Source organism: Bubalus kerabau, chromosome 4 (assembly GCF_029407905.1).
Source record: "Bubalus kerabau isolate K-KA32 ecotype Philippines breed swamp buffalo chromosome 4, PCC_UOA_SB_1v2, whole genome shotgun sequence".
In the NCBI taxonomy this organism is placed as follows: domain Eukaryota; kingdom Metazoa; phylum Chordata; class Mammalia; order Artiodactyla; family Bovidae; genus Bubalus; species Bubalus kerabau.
In genome coordinates, this window is record NC_073627.1 from 17679214 (window position 1) to 17695405 (window position 16192).

The following is a 16192-nucleotide window of genomic DNA, read 5'->3' on the forward strand; positions in this document are numbered from 1 at the left end:
TCCCATCAGAATAATAAAAAGAAAGTTGTTGGGGAGTTGGGGAGTGATGAGTGGAAGATAAGGAAGGGAAATTTTAAAAATTATATCATTTTATCCAGAAAACCAACTTATACTTGTTATATATACCATCAATGTCAAGGGTTTTCTCTAACATCTGATGTTCTTCAGGCTTTACAGAAACACTGAGTTCATTTAAAGCATCTTTTAAGTCATTAGCTTGAATTCTGTTGCAGTTCATCGAGCTGACAGTATGGAGGGCAGTGTGTATATCTGAAAGCTAATGGGGATTCTGTAAGTCACTTAATATCCTTTGGAAACTTCTGAACAATAATGTACCTAAAATTCTAGACTATTGTCCAAACATGTATCTCAATTAACTTTATCTCTGTGATTCCAAAATTAATAAGACAAAAACAATCTTTTGTTTCGAGAATTTCCCTGAGAAACCAGTTATTTTTGACTCAATACAAAAAGAGTTGACTGAGTTTTTCTTATTTAGCTGAATAAAACAAACAATTTTTAAAAATCTAAATATAGCCATTATTGCATCTTGTAAGGAAATGTTCAATTATTATTTTTTTTTTTTTGGTCAATGAGAGAGATTCCAGAGCTTATCTCTAAGAAACTATTCAAATTTCAGAATATAAAGCTATTATCCCTGAAGAAAAACACCAATACAGTATACTAACGCATATATATGGAATTTAGAAAGATGGTAACAATAACCCTGTGTACGAGACAGCAAAAGAGACACTGATGTATAGAACAGTCTTATGGACTCTATGGGAGAGGGAGAGGGTGGGAAGATTTGGGAGAATGGCATTGAAACATGTAAAATATCATGTATGAAACGAGTTGCCAGTCCAGGTTCGATGCACGATACTGGATGCTTGGGGCTGGTGCACTGGGGACGACCCAGAGGGATGGTATGGGGAGGGAGGAGGGAGGAGGGTTCAGGATGGGGAACACATGTATACCTGTGGCGGATTCATTTTGATATTTGGCAAATCTAATACAGTTATGTAAAGTTTAAAAATAAAATAAAATTAAAAAAAAAAAAAAAAAAAAAAAAAGAAAAAAAAAAAAGGCAAAAAAAAAATAAATAAAAATATTTTCCTGCCTTTTTTTTTGCTTAGTCCTCATAACTTTTACTCTTTTAAAAGTACCCCAAAACTGTGAGAGTAGTGTTTTTAGAAATATATTTTGCCTAAAAGCAGAAATGGCCTTTACTAAAAGATATCTATATACAAGGGTCAAATGCCACAAATGTAGATGAAATACAGACTGAAAAGTTTCAAGATTATAGGAAATAGATAAAAGGGTTTTTCTCTGAGGAAAATAAACATGCTAGAGGTTCTTTCAAGCTGAAGCACTCTGCATTCCTCTGCTGCTAAGTCACTTCAGTCATGTCCGACTCTGTGCAACCCCATAGACGGCAGCCCACCAGGCACCCCCGTCCCTAGGATTCTCCAGGCAAGAACACTGGAGTGGCTTGCCATTGCCTTCTCCAAGGCATGAAAGTGAAAGTGAAGTCGCCCAGTCGTGTCCGACTCTTAGCAATGCCATGGACTGCAGCCTACCAGGCTCCTCCATCCATGGGATTTTCCAGGCAGGAGTACTGGAGTGGGGTGCCATTGCCTTCTCTGGGTCTTAGCTAAACCTCTAGGAGTTTTCTCCTCTAAACAGGATCCTCAGGATTAGACCCATGTCCCTAACTGCTTTATCACCAAGTTATACAAATCATCATACACTCAAAGTCACTATTTGGATCAGAATCCCTAGTTTCCTAAGAGACTATAGAAAAAAATTTTTCAAGGAGGCAAAATACAAATACATAAAAAAGTTACAGGATTAATTTATTAGATAAGAAAAATTTCCAACAAATCATAATTCATGAGCTCCTTAATTTCTCCAATAAATTCCAGTAGGCTTTTTTGTAGAAATTTACAAACTGGTTCTAAAATTCGTATGGCGATATAAAAAGACCTACAGTAGCCAAAACAACTTTTGAAAAGTTGGAGAACTGATACAACCTAATGGAATTCAATGTTTATTAGAAAGTTATAGTAATTAGGCAATGTTGTTATTAGTGTAAAGATAGAAAAAAGACCAATAAAACCGAACAGAGAATCTGGGAATATATATATATATATGTGTGTGTATGAAATTAAAAGACGCTTACTCCTTGGAAGGAAAGTTATGACCAAACTAGATAGCATATTCAAAAGCAGAGACATTACTTTGCCAACAAAGGTTCGTCTAGTCAAGGCTATGGTTTTTCCTGTGGTCATGTATGGATGTGAGAGTTGGACCGTGAAGAAGGCTGAGCGCCAAAGAATTGATGCTTTTGAACTGTGGTGTTGGAGAAGACTCTTGAGAGTCCCTTGGACTGCAAGGAGATCCAACCAGTCCATTCTGAAGGAGATCAGCCCTGGGATTTCTTTGGAAGGAATGATGCTAAAGCTGAAACTCCAGTACTTTGGCCACCTCATGCGAAGAGTTGACTCATTGGAAAAGACTCTGATGCTGGGAGGGATTGGGGGCAGGAGGAGAAGGGGACGCCAGAGGATGAGATGGCTGGATGGCATCACTGACTCAATGGACGTGAGTCTCAGTGAACTCCAGGAGTTGGTGATGGACAGGGAGGCCTGGCGTGCTGCAATTCATGGGGTCGCAAAGAGTCAGACACGACTGAGCGACTGATCTGATCTGATCTGATATATATATACACACACACACATGTTTATATTTGTGGTGTGTGTGTGCGTGTTAGTTGCTCAGTTATATCTGATTCTTTGCAACCCCATGGACTGTAACCCGCCAGGCTCCTCTGTCCATGGAATTCTCCAGGCAATAATACTGGAGTGGGTAAAGCATTCCCTTCTCCAGGGGATCTTCCCGACCTAGGGATCAAACTCAGACCTCCTGCATTGCAGGCAGATCCTTTGCCATCTGAGCCACCAGGAAAGCCATATACACACACATTTATATACAGTTGACTTTTGAACAATGTGAGGTTTGAGGTACTGACCTCTGTACAGTCAAAAATCCACATATAACTTTATGGTTGGTCTCCCATATTCACAGTTCTACATCTGCAAATTCAATCAACTTTGGATTGTATACTGCTATAGCACACATTTATTCAAAATAATCCATGTATAAGTGGACCCAACCCATTCAAATCTGTGTTGCTTGATGGTCAACTGTGTGTATATATATATGTGTGTGTCTGTGTGTGAGATTTTCTATAAAAGTACAAAGACAAATAAGTGGAAAAAGTATAGTCTTTTCAACAATGGTACTGGAACAAATGGATATCCATATTTAAAAAATAAAAGACCTTTGATTCAAACTTTACTTCATACACAAAATTTAACTAAAACTAGATCATATGCCTAATATGCAAAACGAAAACCCATAAAATTTTAGACTAAAACATACCAAAACGCCTTTTTAACCTCTGGTAAGGCAAAGATTTCATATATATAAAACCAAAAGCACAATGCATAAAAGAAAAAACTTGATTAGACTTCATCAAAATTAATGCTCTTCTAAAGACAGTTAAGAAAATGAAAATACAGAGACAGGCAAAAGACTCATTTGCTAGGTATACATCATATATTAGACTTATACCCAGAATATTCACAGACATTTTTTAAAAATCCAACTTAAAAAGTGGGGAAAAGCTCTGAACAGATACTTTACCAAAGAAGACACACAGCTAAAAAATAAGCACAAGAGAAGATGCTCACCAGCATTAGTCATTAAGGAAATTCAAACTAAAACCACAATGGATACAGCTGTACACTTATTAGAATGATTAAAATTTAAAAGACAGACTATATCCAGCATTGGCAAAAATCTGGAAGAAGTGGAACTCTCTTACATTGCTGGTGGGAATGTAAAATGGTGTAAACACTTTGGAAATTGGCAGTTTCTTAAAAAGTTAAATACATACCTTGTATCCAATCAATAATTGGCAATTACCCAAGAGAATTAAAGCATATGCCTATGTAACAACTTATACAAATAGAAACTTTATTTGTAATAGGCAAAAATTGGAAACAACCTAATGTGTTTCAGTAGGTAAGTAAATAAATTATGGTATATCTATAAAATGGAGTACAATTTAGTCATAAATAAGAATAACTATTGATACATGGTACAACATGAATTAATCTCAAAATAATTATTCTTAGTGAAAGAATCCAGGGAAAAAAAAAAAAGTACAACCATTGGTCTTCCCTGATAGCTACGTGGTAAAGAATATGCCTGCCAACACAGGAGACAAGGGTTATCACTCTGGCCCAGAAAGATCCTACATGCTATGGAACAAGTAAGCCCATGCACCACAACTACTGAACCTGTGCTCTAAAGCCCAGGAACCGCAATTACTGAGCCACACGCTGCAACTACTGAAGTCTGCGTGCCCCAGAGCTCATACTCAGCAACAAGAGAAGCCCCCACAATGAGAAGCCCTTGAAACACAACAAAGAGTAGCCCCTACTTACGGCAACTAGAGAAGGGCTGCAAGCAGCAACAAAGACCCAGAGCAGCCAAAATAAATAAATAAATAAAATTTTTTAAAAAATGAGTACTCCATTTGTATAAAACTTTGGGTATGCTAACAAATCTCTACTGACAGAAAGTACACCAGTGCTTGCCTGGGGATGGGAAAAGAAGGATATGGAAAGGCAGGAGAGATTACAAAGTGACATGAGGAAATTTAGGGGTTAAATGTGCTCATTACTGATTGTGATGACAGTTTCATAAGTATATGTGTATGTCAAAACTTATCAAATTGTGCACTTTAATCATAAAAATATACAATTGATTTGTATGCCATTTATAACCCACAACAACACTTAAAAATAATGATAATGACAAAATACAATGCAAACTATGACAAATATCTAAAAGGAAAGAGTTATTGACTCACCTTTAAATTCAGAAACTGGCTTACTTGTGTTAAAAGTTTCCAAAATTTGTTTGAGATTTACTTCACCAGTTTCTAAAAAGTAAAGTATAAGGGTTATGAAATGGCAAGTTGTAAATGCTAATAATTATTAAATAATCATAACAGAGAGAGGTGGGTGAGCAAATTTTATAATTTCTGAAAAGTAGTTGGATAAAAACCAATTAATTTAAAATATGTCAGTTCAGTCACTCAGTCGTGTCTGACTCTTTGCGACCCCATGAACCACAGCACGCCAGGCTTCCCTGTCCATCACCAACTCCCGGAGTCCACCCAAACCCATGTCCATCGAGTCGGTGATGCCATCCAACCATCTCATCCTCTGTCGTCCCTTCTCCTCCAGCCCTCAGTCTTTCCCAGCATCAGGGTCTTTTCAAATGAGTCAGCTCTTTGCTTCAGGTGGCCAAAGTACTGGAGTTTCAGCTTCAACATCAGTCCTTCCAATGAACACCCAGGACTGATCTCCTTTAGGATGGACTGGTTGGATCTCCTTGTAGTCCAAGGGATTCTCAAGAGTTTCTCCAAAAACACAGTTCAAAAGCATCAATTCTTCAGTGCTCAGCTTTCTTTATAGTCCAACTCTCACATCCATACATGACTACTGGAAAAATCATAGCCTTGACTAGACGGACCTTTGTTGGCAAAGTAATGTCTCTGCTTTTTAATATGCTGTATACTTTTACCCATAATCTGTTCTCTCAAAGGAAGGGGGAAAATCTAATTATATTAACTTATTCAGCTTAAATAATTAAATATTGATATATACATTTTACAGATTTGATGCCAAATAAACAGATATATCTTTAAAATATTTCCAGAAAAAGTTAATTTTAATTAGTTTTCAATATGCCTATGTTCTCATTATATTTCTAAGAACTAGTTTGTCTAAAATATACACATACACAACAGATATTCCATGTACACAGTAAAACTAAGGTTTCATAAAGCTCAGAACAGTACAGACTGTTCTTTCAAAAAACTCACCATCAGTAGATGTTTCATTCAGAATCTCCTGGAATGCCTTGTTGCTTAATGGAACTCCAGCACTCAAGAGTTGGGAGCTCAGTTCATTTATAGGCATCTTATCATTTCTGATCTTTTCAAGAGTTGTAATCTCTTTATATAAATCTGTAAACACATGAAGAACAGAGAACAGATAATGAAGTTTGCATAAAAAGTTAACATCCTAGCTTGCACATAGCTTAGGTGTATTACAGAAGGAGTTCTGAGTTTAAAAGTTTTTAAAACATATCAATGGGCTTTGCTTTTAGAAGCCAATTAATCAATAAGCAAAATTTAACATCACTGTGCTGTGCTCAGTCACTCAGTCGTATCCGACTCTATGACCCCATGGACTGTAGCCTGCCAGGCTCCTCTGTCCATGGGGATTCTCCAGGCAAGAATACTGGAGTGGGATGCCATGCCCTCCTCCAGAGGATTATCCCAACCCAGGGACTGAACCCAGGTCTCCCACATTGCAGGTGGATTCTTTACCATCTGAGCCACCTGGAAAGCCCAAGAATACTGGAGTGGGTAACCTATCCCTTCTCCAGGGCATCTTCTTGACCCAGGAATCAAAGTGGGATCTCCTGCATTGCAGTAAGATTCTTTACCAGCTGGGCTAACAGGAAAGCCCAGCATCACTAGTTGGGCAAAAGTTTGGTTTCTGCAAAATTTTTGTAAAAACCCACTATTATTCAATATATATACATACATTGCTTTTATACATTCTTTTCCCTTATAGGTTATTATAAGATATTGAGTTTAGTTCCCTATACTATACAGTAGATCCTTGTTGGTGATCTATTTTATATATAGCAGTGGGCGTATTTTAATCTAAAACTCCTAATTTATCGCCCACCTCCTCTTCAGTAACCATGCTTGCTTTCTATGTCTGTGAATTTATTTAACTTTTGTAAATAAGTTTATTTTGTATTATTTTTTAGCTTCCAAATATAAGTGATATCATGTGATATTAGTCTTTCTCTTTCTGACTTACTTCACTTAGTATGATAATCTCAAGGTCCACCCATGTTGCTGCAAAATGGCATTATTTTTTCTTTTTTATGGCTGAGTAGTATTCCAGTGTGTGTGTGTGTGTGTGTATCACACGTTCTTTATCCATTTATCCATTGATGTGCATTTGAGTTGTTTTCATATCTTGGCTGATTTAAATAATGTTCTGATGAACTTAGGGGGTGCATATACCTTTGTGAATTAGTTTTTATACACTTTGAATAAATACCCATAAGTGGTACAGCTGAATCGTATAGTAGTTCCATTATTAATTTTTTTGAGGAATCTTCATACTTTTTTTCCACAGTGGCTGCACCACCAGTATTTCACCACTTTCTCACCAACTCCTTTTATTTCTTGTCTTTTTTATAATGGGTATTCTAACAGGTGGGAGGTTTAGATTTACATTTTCCTAAAAATTAGTGATGCTGAACATTTTTTTCATGTACCTCTTGGCTATTTGTCTGTCTTCTTTGGGAAAATGTCTATTAGACTTCTCTCCCATTTTTTAAATCAGTTTTTGTTATTGTTGTTGAGTTGTGTAAGTTACTTATATATTTTGGATATTAACTCTTTATCAGATGTAGCATGGGCAAATATCTACTCCCATTTGGTAGGTTGTCTTTTTGTTTTGTTGATGGTTTCCTTTGCTGTGAAGAATCTTTTTAGTCTGATGTTATCCTATTAGTTCATTTTTGCTTTTGTTTTTCTTGCCTAGGAACAAATATCCAAAAAGATATTGCTAAGACATTTCAAAGAATGAACTGCCTATGTTTGTTTCTAGGAGTTTTTATAGCTTCAGGACTTAAAATCATGTTTGTCTGTTGTGTGAGATAGTTGTCTAGTTTTATTTGTGTGTGTGTGTGTGTGTGTGTGGCTGCCCAGTTTTTCCAACGGCATTTATTGAAGAGGAAACTATTCATTCTCCAATATATGTTCTTACTCCTTTGTTCTTCTCTGTTTGTGACCAATGTTACTAGATCACTGTGTAGAGTTGGACTCCTGGGTTTGAAAACTTTAGACTTTTTTCATATTGGTTTTGTACCCTGCCAATTTGTTTATTATTTCTAATAGCTTTTTGATAGAGTAGGGTTTTCTACATATAAAATCATATCATCCTCAAATAGTGACTGTTTTAGTTCTTTCTTTCCAATATGGATGCCTTTTATTTATTTCTTGCCTAATTGCTATAGCTTTCTTGAGTATGCAAAACCTTTGACTGTGTGGGTCACAACAAACTATGGAAAATTCTTAAAGAGATGGGAATACCAGACCACCTGACCTGCCTCCTGAGAAATCTGTATGCAGCTCAAGAAGCAACAGTTAGAAATGGACATGGAAAAACAGACTGATTTCAAATAGGGAAAGGAGTATGTCAAGGCTGTATATTGTCGTCCTGATTATTTAACTTATATGCAGAGTACATCATGAGAAAAGCTGGGCTGGATGAAGTACAAGCTGGAATCAACATTGCCGGGAAAAATATCAAAATGCAAATGATACCACTCTTATCACAGAAAGCAAAGAAGAACTAAAGAGCCTCTTGATGAAAGTGAAAGAGGAGAGTGAAAAAGTTGGCTTAAAACTCAACATTCATGTATACCTGTGGCGGATTCATTTTGATATTTGGCAAAACTAATACAATTATGTAAAGTTTAAAAATAAAATAAAATAAAATAAAAAAACTCAACATTCAGAAAACTAAGATCATGGCATCTGGTCCCATCACTTCATGGCAAATAGATGGAGAAACAATAGAAACAGTGAGAGACTTTATTATCTTGGGCTCCAAAATCACTGCAGATGGTGACTGCAGCCATGAAATTAAAAGACACTTACTCCTTGTAAGAAAAGTTATGACCAACCTAGACAGCATATTAAAAAGCAGAGAATTACTTTGCCAACAAAGGTCCATCTGGTAAAAGCTATGGCTTTTCCAGTAGTCCATGTATGGATGTAAGAGTTGGACTACAAAGAAAGCTGAGCACCAAAGAATTGATGCTTTTGAAGTGTGGTGTTGGAGAAGACTCTTGAGAGTCCCTTGGACTGCAAGGAGATCCAACCAGTCCATCCTAAAGGAAATCAGACCTGAATATTCATTGGAAGGACTGATGCTGAAGCTGAAAATCCAATACTTTGGCCACCTGATGTGAAGAACTGATTCATTTGAAAAGACCCTGATGCTGAGAAAGATTGAAGGTGGGAGGAGAAGGGGATGACAGAGGATGAGATGGTTGGATGGCATCACTGACTCAATGGACATGAGTTTGAGTAAACTCCAGGAGTTGGTGATAGACAGGGAAGCCTGGCATGCTACAGTCCATGGGGCCGCAAAGAGTCAGACACAACTGAGCAACTGAATTGAACTGAACTGAATTGCTGTAGCTAAGATTTCCAATACTGTGTTGAATAAGAGTGGCATCATTATCTTATTCCTGATTTTAAAGGAATAGTTTTTAGTTTTTCACCATCGAGTATGATAAAAAGCTGTGGGTTTCTCATATATAGCCTTCATTATCAGTGCAAAGAAATAAAGGAACACAATAGAATGGGAAAGACTAGAGATCTCTTTAAGAAAATTAGAGATACCAAGGGAACATTATGTTGAGGCACATTCCTTCTATGCTCACTTTACTAAGAGTTATTATCATAAATCATCACTGACTTTACAAATGCTTTTTCTGTATCTATTGAGATGCCCACATATTTTTTTATCCTTCGTTAAGGTGGTGTATCAGGTTTTCCCAGGTGGTGCTAGTGGTAAAAACAAAACAAAACAAAACAAAACCCCTACCAATGCAGGAGACATGAGATGAAGGTTTGATCCCTGGGTTGGGAAGATCCCCTGGAGGAGAGCATGGCACCCACTCCAGTATTCTTGCCTGGAGAATCCCATGGACAGAGGAGCCTGGCGGGCTACAGTCCATGGGATCACAGAGTCGGACATGACTGAAGCGACTTAGCACAGCACAGCATGCAAGGTAGTGTATCATGTTGATTGACTTGCAGACATTTAACCATCCTTGAATCCCTGGAATAAATTTCACTTGGTCATGGTGAATGATCCTTTTAATATATTGTTGTATTCATTTTGCTAATATTGGGTTGAGGGTTTTTGCATTTATATTTCTCACAGATATTGGACTATAATTTTCTATTTTGTGGTATCTTTGTCTGGTTTTTTGCCTTTTCATATGGTTCATGGGGTTCTCAAGGCAAGAACACTGAAGTGGTTTGCCATTCCCTTCCTCAGTGCAACAAGGGAAAATGGTTGTCTAAGGAGGGCTTACAAATAACTGAGAAAAGAAGAGATGCTAAAGGCAAAGGGGAAAAGGTAAGATATACCCATCTGAATGCAGAGTTCCAAAGAATAGCAAGGAGAGATAAGAAAGCCTTCCTCAGTGATCAATGCAAAGACATAGAGGAAAACAATAGAATGGGGAAGACTAGAGATCTCTTTAAGAAAATTAGAGATACCAAGGGAACATTTCATGAAAAGATGGGCACAAAAAAAAAGAAGGAAATGGTATGGACCTAACAGAAGCAGAAGATATTAAGAAAAGGTGGCAAGAACATATAGAAGAACAATACAAAAAAAGATCTTCATGACCCAGATAACCACAAAGATATGATCACTCACCTAGAGCCAGACATAGTGCAAAATCAAGTGGGCCTTAGGAAGCATCACTAGGAACAAAGCTAGTGGAGGTGATGGAATTCCAGCTGATCTATTTCAAATCCTAAAAGATGATGCTGTCAAAGTGTTGCACTCAATATATTAGCAAATTTGGAAAACTCAGCAGTGGCCACAGGACTGGACAAGGTCAGTTGTCATTCCAATCCCAAAGAAAGGCAACATGAAAGAATGTTCAAAGTACTGCACAATTGTACTCATCTCACACACTAGACAAAGTAATGCTCAAAATTCTCCAAGCCAGGCTTCAACTTAACTTGAACTTCCAGATGTTCAAGCTAGTTTCAGAAAAGGCAGAGAAACCAGAGATCAAATTGCCAACATCTGTTGGGTGATAGGAAAAGCAAGAGAGTTCCAGAAAAACATCTACTTCTGCTTTACTGACTACGCCAAAGCCTCTGTGTGGTACACAACAAACTGTGGGAAATTCTTAAAGAGATGGGAATACCAGACCACCTGACTTGCCTCCTAAGAAATCTGTATGCAGGTCAAGAAGCAACAGTTAGAATCGAACAAGGAACAATGGACTGGTTCCAAATTGGGAAAGGAGTACATCAAAGCTGTATATTGTCACCCTGCTTATTTAACTTATATGCAAAGTACATCATGTGAAATGCTGGGCTGGATGAATCACAAGCTGGAAGCAAGTTGCCAGGAGAAATATCAATAACCTCAGATATGCAGATGACACTACCCTTACGGCAGAAAGTGACGAGAAACTGAAGAGCTCTTGATGAAACTGAAAGAGGAGAGTGAAAAAGCTGGCTTAAAACTCAACAGTCAAAGAATTAAGATCATGGCATCTGGTCTTATCACTTCATGGCAAATAGATGGGGTGACAATGGAAACAGTGACAGACTTTATTTTGGGGGCTGCGAAATAACTGCAGATGGTGATTTCTGCCATGAAATTAAAAGACGTTTGTTCCCTGGAAGAAAAGCTATGACAAACCTAGACAGAATATTAAAAAATAGAGATATTACTTGGCTAACAATGGTCTGTCTAGTCAAAGCTACGGTTTTTCCAGTAGTCATGCATGGATGCAAGTGTTGCACCATAAAGAAAGCTGAGTGCCAAAGAATTGATGCTTTTGAACTGTGGTGTTGGAGAAGACCCTTGAGAGTCCCTTGGACTGCAAGGATATCCAACTAGTCCATCCTAAAGGAAATCAGCCCTGAATATTCACTGGAAGGACTGATGCTGAAACTGAAGCTCCAATACTTTCACCTGCTGATGCGAAGGACTGACTCATTGGAAAAGACTCTGATGCTGGGAAAGATTGACGGCCAGAGGAGAAGGGGACAACAGAGGATGAGATTGTTGGATGGCATAACCGACTCTATGGATATCAGTTTGAGCAAGTTCCAGGAGTTGGTGATGGACAGGGATGCCTGGCGTGCTGCAGTCCATGGGGTCACAAAGAGTCGGACACGACTGAGCGACTGAACTGAACTGGTCTTATCCGGTTTGGGTATCAGGGTAATCTTGGCTCTGTGAAATGAGTTAGGAAGTGGAACCCATGTCTTCTGCATTCTTTTGGTAGTTTAGTTGGTAAAGGCATACCTTTACCTTTAGATGGTAAAGGCAGAGTCTTTACCATCTGTGTGTGCTGTAGTTCACAGGGTTGCAAAGAGTCCAATATGACTGCTCAACAGAGATGTTATACTGAACAAAAACGACAAAGGAAGAGAAAAAATATTTTTTTCAATTCTTTTGGGAAACCACTAGCATAAATGATTTTAAAAAGGAAAACATAAAAATAACCAAAATGAAGAATGAAATGGAAGTATTACTGTAGATGTTATAAATAACTACAAAAATACTAAGAATTTATTGTTAAAAACTTTATACCATTATAGCAACAAATTTTTATATAAAAAGACAAACTCCTAGGGAAAAATTTACCAAAATTGACTTCAAGAATAAAAGAAAAACTAATAATCATATAATATGAAAGATTAATTAGTAATCAAAAACTTACCCAAAAAGAACTATAAGGCTCAGATGGCTTCTTTTGTGAATACCACTAGACATCAAAGGAATATGCAATTCCAATGTTATATAAGCTATTTTAGGATTTAGAAAAAGAAAGAATACTTTCAAATTACAAGGATAATTTGACATTGAAGCCTGACAATGCCAGTACAAGAAAACAAAGCTATCATTAGTCTCACTCATAAACAGAGATTAATAAATTATAAACAAAGTTTACAAAAATAATTTTTTCTATTTCTATTTTATTAGAAAAATTAAAAGAATAATATATCATGACCAAGTTGGGTTTAATCCAAAAATCCAGGTTTCATTTAATATTATAAAATTCAACTCTTGTAACTCACCACACTAACAGATTAAAAGAGAAAACTCAGATGACCTACCTTAAGAGATACATAAGAATTGTTTGGAAAATTCATGATAAACCAAATAAACAAATATAAATTCAATCTTTTTAGCAAAAAAGGAATATAAGGCAATTTCCTTAGACTGGTAAATGGTATTTATGAAAAATCCACACCAAATTCACACTTGTTTGTGAAGCTCTTTCTGTAAGAAATATCCTATCTCTGGAATTCAAGGTTGGGGAAGTAGAAGAGTAAGGTTCTATCTTATGTATTATTGTGACCATTCACCCCAATAAATGAGCATCTGCTTTTAAAACATGGACAAGATTACTTGTTTCTGTTAGTCTTCTCCAAATAACAAAGAATATCCATATACTTTCCAAAAAAGTTCCAATTCACAGTGACCAATATATCAATATAGTTTCATAACAACCTTCCTAAACTTACAGTATTCTCATTCCTTTTTAAAAAATTTAGTCAGTGTGAACAGGTATACTCTAAAGAGGAAACCTGAGAGGTAACTGAAGTACTCACCATCTGTTGCAGAGTTTCTAAGTTGTTCTTTACTCAAAGGTTTCTCCAAGGTAGATAAAAAGTCTTTAACTGCAACTTTCCCATCAGAGACACTATTAACAATGTTCCAAGGATCTTCTGTTCCTAGAGAGAAAGATGACAAAATGTGAACATACTTAGTTGGTTGCTGCTAAGTCACTTCAGTTGTGTCCGACTCTGTGCGACCCCATAGATGGCAGCCCACCAGGCTCCCCCGTCCCTGGGATTCTCCAGGCAAGAACACTGGAGTGGGTTGCCATTTCCTTCTCCAATGCATGAAAGTGAAAAGTGAAAGTGAAGTTGCTCAGTTGTGTCCGACTCTTAGCGACCCCATGGACTGTAGCCTACTAGGCTCCTCCGTCCATGGGATTTTCCAGGCAAGAGTACTGGAGTGGGGTGCCATTGCCTTCTCCATTTAATTGGTTAGTCCGTTCAAATAAGCACATAACAACTTGATTTGGGTAAAATGTATTCACTTTCTAGAAATCCTGTTGAGGTTTTTTCTGTCTGCAATATCCTCCAAACCGAAAGCTCCACAAAATGTATATACAGGTCTACATGTTTATATTAGAAAACAAGAAACACTGCAGTACTTCACCTTTTTAGTTCAACCCATGAAGCTAAACAATAAAAACAACACAACAGCAAAGTGAACCCAAGAAAAGTAATGCTACAATTGGGGGAGGGAACCCCTTTTTCTCCTTATCCAGTGTTTGGAAAGAATAACAGTGATACTGGTAAGATGCTAATAAATTGATATTTTATTAAAGTATTATTCACGGTTTTGGTTATGTGAATAATCTGTGTATGAGTGTGTTCTATATTGCTAACTTATATTTTCAGTTTCATTAGTGTCTGACTACTATATTAGGGAGAGGGTGATTGTTTTGCTGTTTTGTTTATGCTGCTGGTTAGCTACATGGGTTGAACATTTAAGATAAATTATTTTTAATTTTCTTGTTTTTTATTAAAAGCATTTAATGCTATAAAATTTCCTGCAAGACTGTTTTTATCACATTTTGTATTTTGATATATTTTGTTTTCACTGTCATTCATTTCTAAAATTTTTTAAATTTCTACTTTAATTTATTTAGCCCAAAGCCACCTTTGAGCTTCCCAGGTGGCTCAACGGTAAAGAACCTACCTGCCAATGCAGAACATGGGTTTGATCCCTGGGTCAGGAAGATCCTCTGGAGGAGAAAATGGCAGCCCACTCCAGTTTCTTGCTGGGATAATCCCATGGACAGAGGAGTGTGGCAGTTTATGTCCATGGGGTTGCAAAGAGTTGGATGTGACTGAGCACACATACATTTATTTTTTAACCAAAGTATTACTTAGAACATTTGTTTTCAGACTTTAAAGCAAAAATTTTCCATATTCTTTCATAAATAATGTTTGTTACTACCTAATGGTAATATCTTTGGAAGGAATGATGCTAAAGCTGAAACTCCAGTACTTTGGCCACCTCATGTGAAGAGTTGACTCATTGGAAAAGACTCTGATGCTGGGAGGGATTGGGGGCAGGAGGAGAAGGGGACGACAGAGGATGAGATGGCTGGATGGCATCACTGACTCGATGGATGTGAGTCTGAGTGAACTCTGGGAGTTGGTGATGGACAGGGAGGCCTGGCGTGCTGCGATTCATGGGGTCGCAAAGAGTCAGACATGACTGAGTGACTGAACTGAACTGAACTGAATGGTAATAGACACAGTGCCTGATGAACTATGGATAGAGGTAAGTGACATTGTACAGGAGACAGGAATCAAGACCATCCCCAAGAAAAAGAAATGCAAAAAAGCAAAATGGCTGTCTGAGGAGACCTTACAAATAGCTGTGAAGAGAAGGGAGTGAAAAGCAAAGGAGAAAAGGAAAGATATACCCATTTGAATGCAGAGTTCCAAAGAATAGCAAGGAGAGATAAGGAAGCCTTCCTCAGAGATCAATGCAAAGAAATAGAGGAAAACAACAGAATAGGGAAGGCTAAAGATCTCTTCAAGAAAATTAGAGATACCAAGGGAACATTTCATGCAAAGATGGGCTCAATAAAGGACAGAGATGGTATGGACCTAACAGAAGCAGAAGATACTAAGAAGAGGTGGCAAGAATACACAGAAGAACTGTGCAAAAAAGATCTTCATGACCCAGATAATCACGATGGTGTGATCACTCACCTAGAGCCAGACATCCTGGAATGTGAGGTCAAGTGGGCCTTGGGAAGCATCACTACAAACAAAGCTAGTGGATGTGATGGAATTCCAGTGGAGCTATTTCAAATCCTGAAAGATGATGCTGTGAATGTGCTGCACTCAGTATGCCAGCAAATTTGGAAAACTCAGCAGTGGCCACAGGACAGGAAAAGGTCAGTTTTCATTCCAATCCCAAAGAAAGGCAATGCCAAAGAATGCTCAAACTACTGCACAATTGCACTCATCTCACACACTAGTAAAGTAATGCTCAAAATTCTCCAAGCCAGGCTTCAGCAATACGTGAACCGTGAACTTCCAGATGTTCAAGCTGGTTTTAGAAAAGGCAGAGGAACCAGAGATCAAATTGCCAACATCCGCTGGATCATGGAAAAAGCAAGAGAGTTCCAGAAAAACATCTATTTC

At 37.5% G+C, this 16192-nt stretch overlaps 1 protein-coding gene across 1 annotated transcript in view; it reads right to left on the minus strand.

The window, feature by feature from the left end:
• The window catches only part of EFCAB13 (EF-hand calcium binding domain 13), a 239483-nt gene that overhangs the window by 122776 nt on the left and 100515 nt on the right, over positions 1 to 16192 (minus strand). The window contains exons 19-21 of the mRNA XM_055579601.1: positions 13565 to 13687; positions 5963 to 6106; positions 4943 to 5014 (exon numbers count right to left, since the gene is read on the minus strand). Coding sequence (XP_055435576.1) covers positions 4943 to 5014; positions 5963 to 6106; positions 13565 to 13687 — 339 coding nt within the window. The remainder of the gene's footprint in view (positions 1 to 4942; positions 5015 to 5962; positions 6107 to 13564; positions 13688 to 16192) is intronic.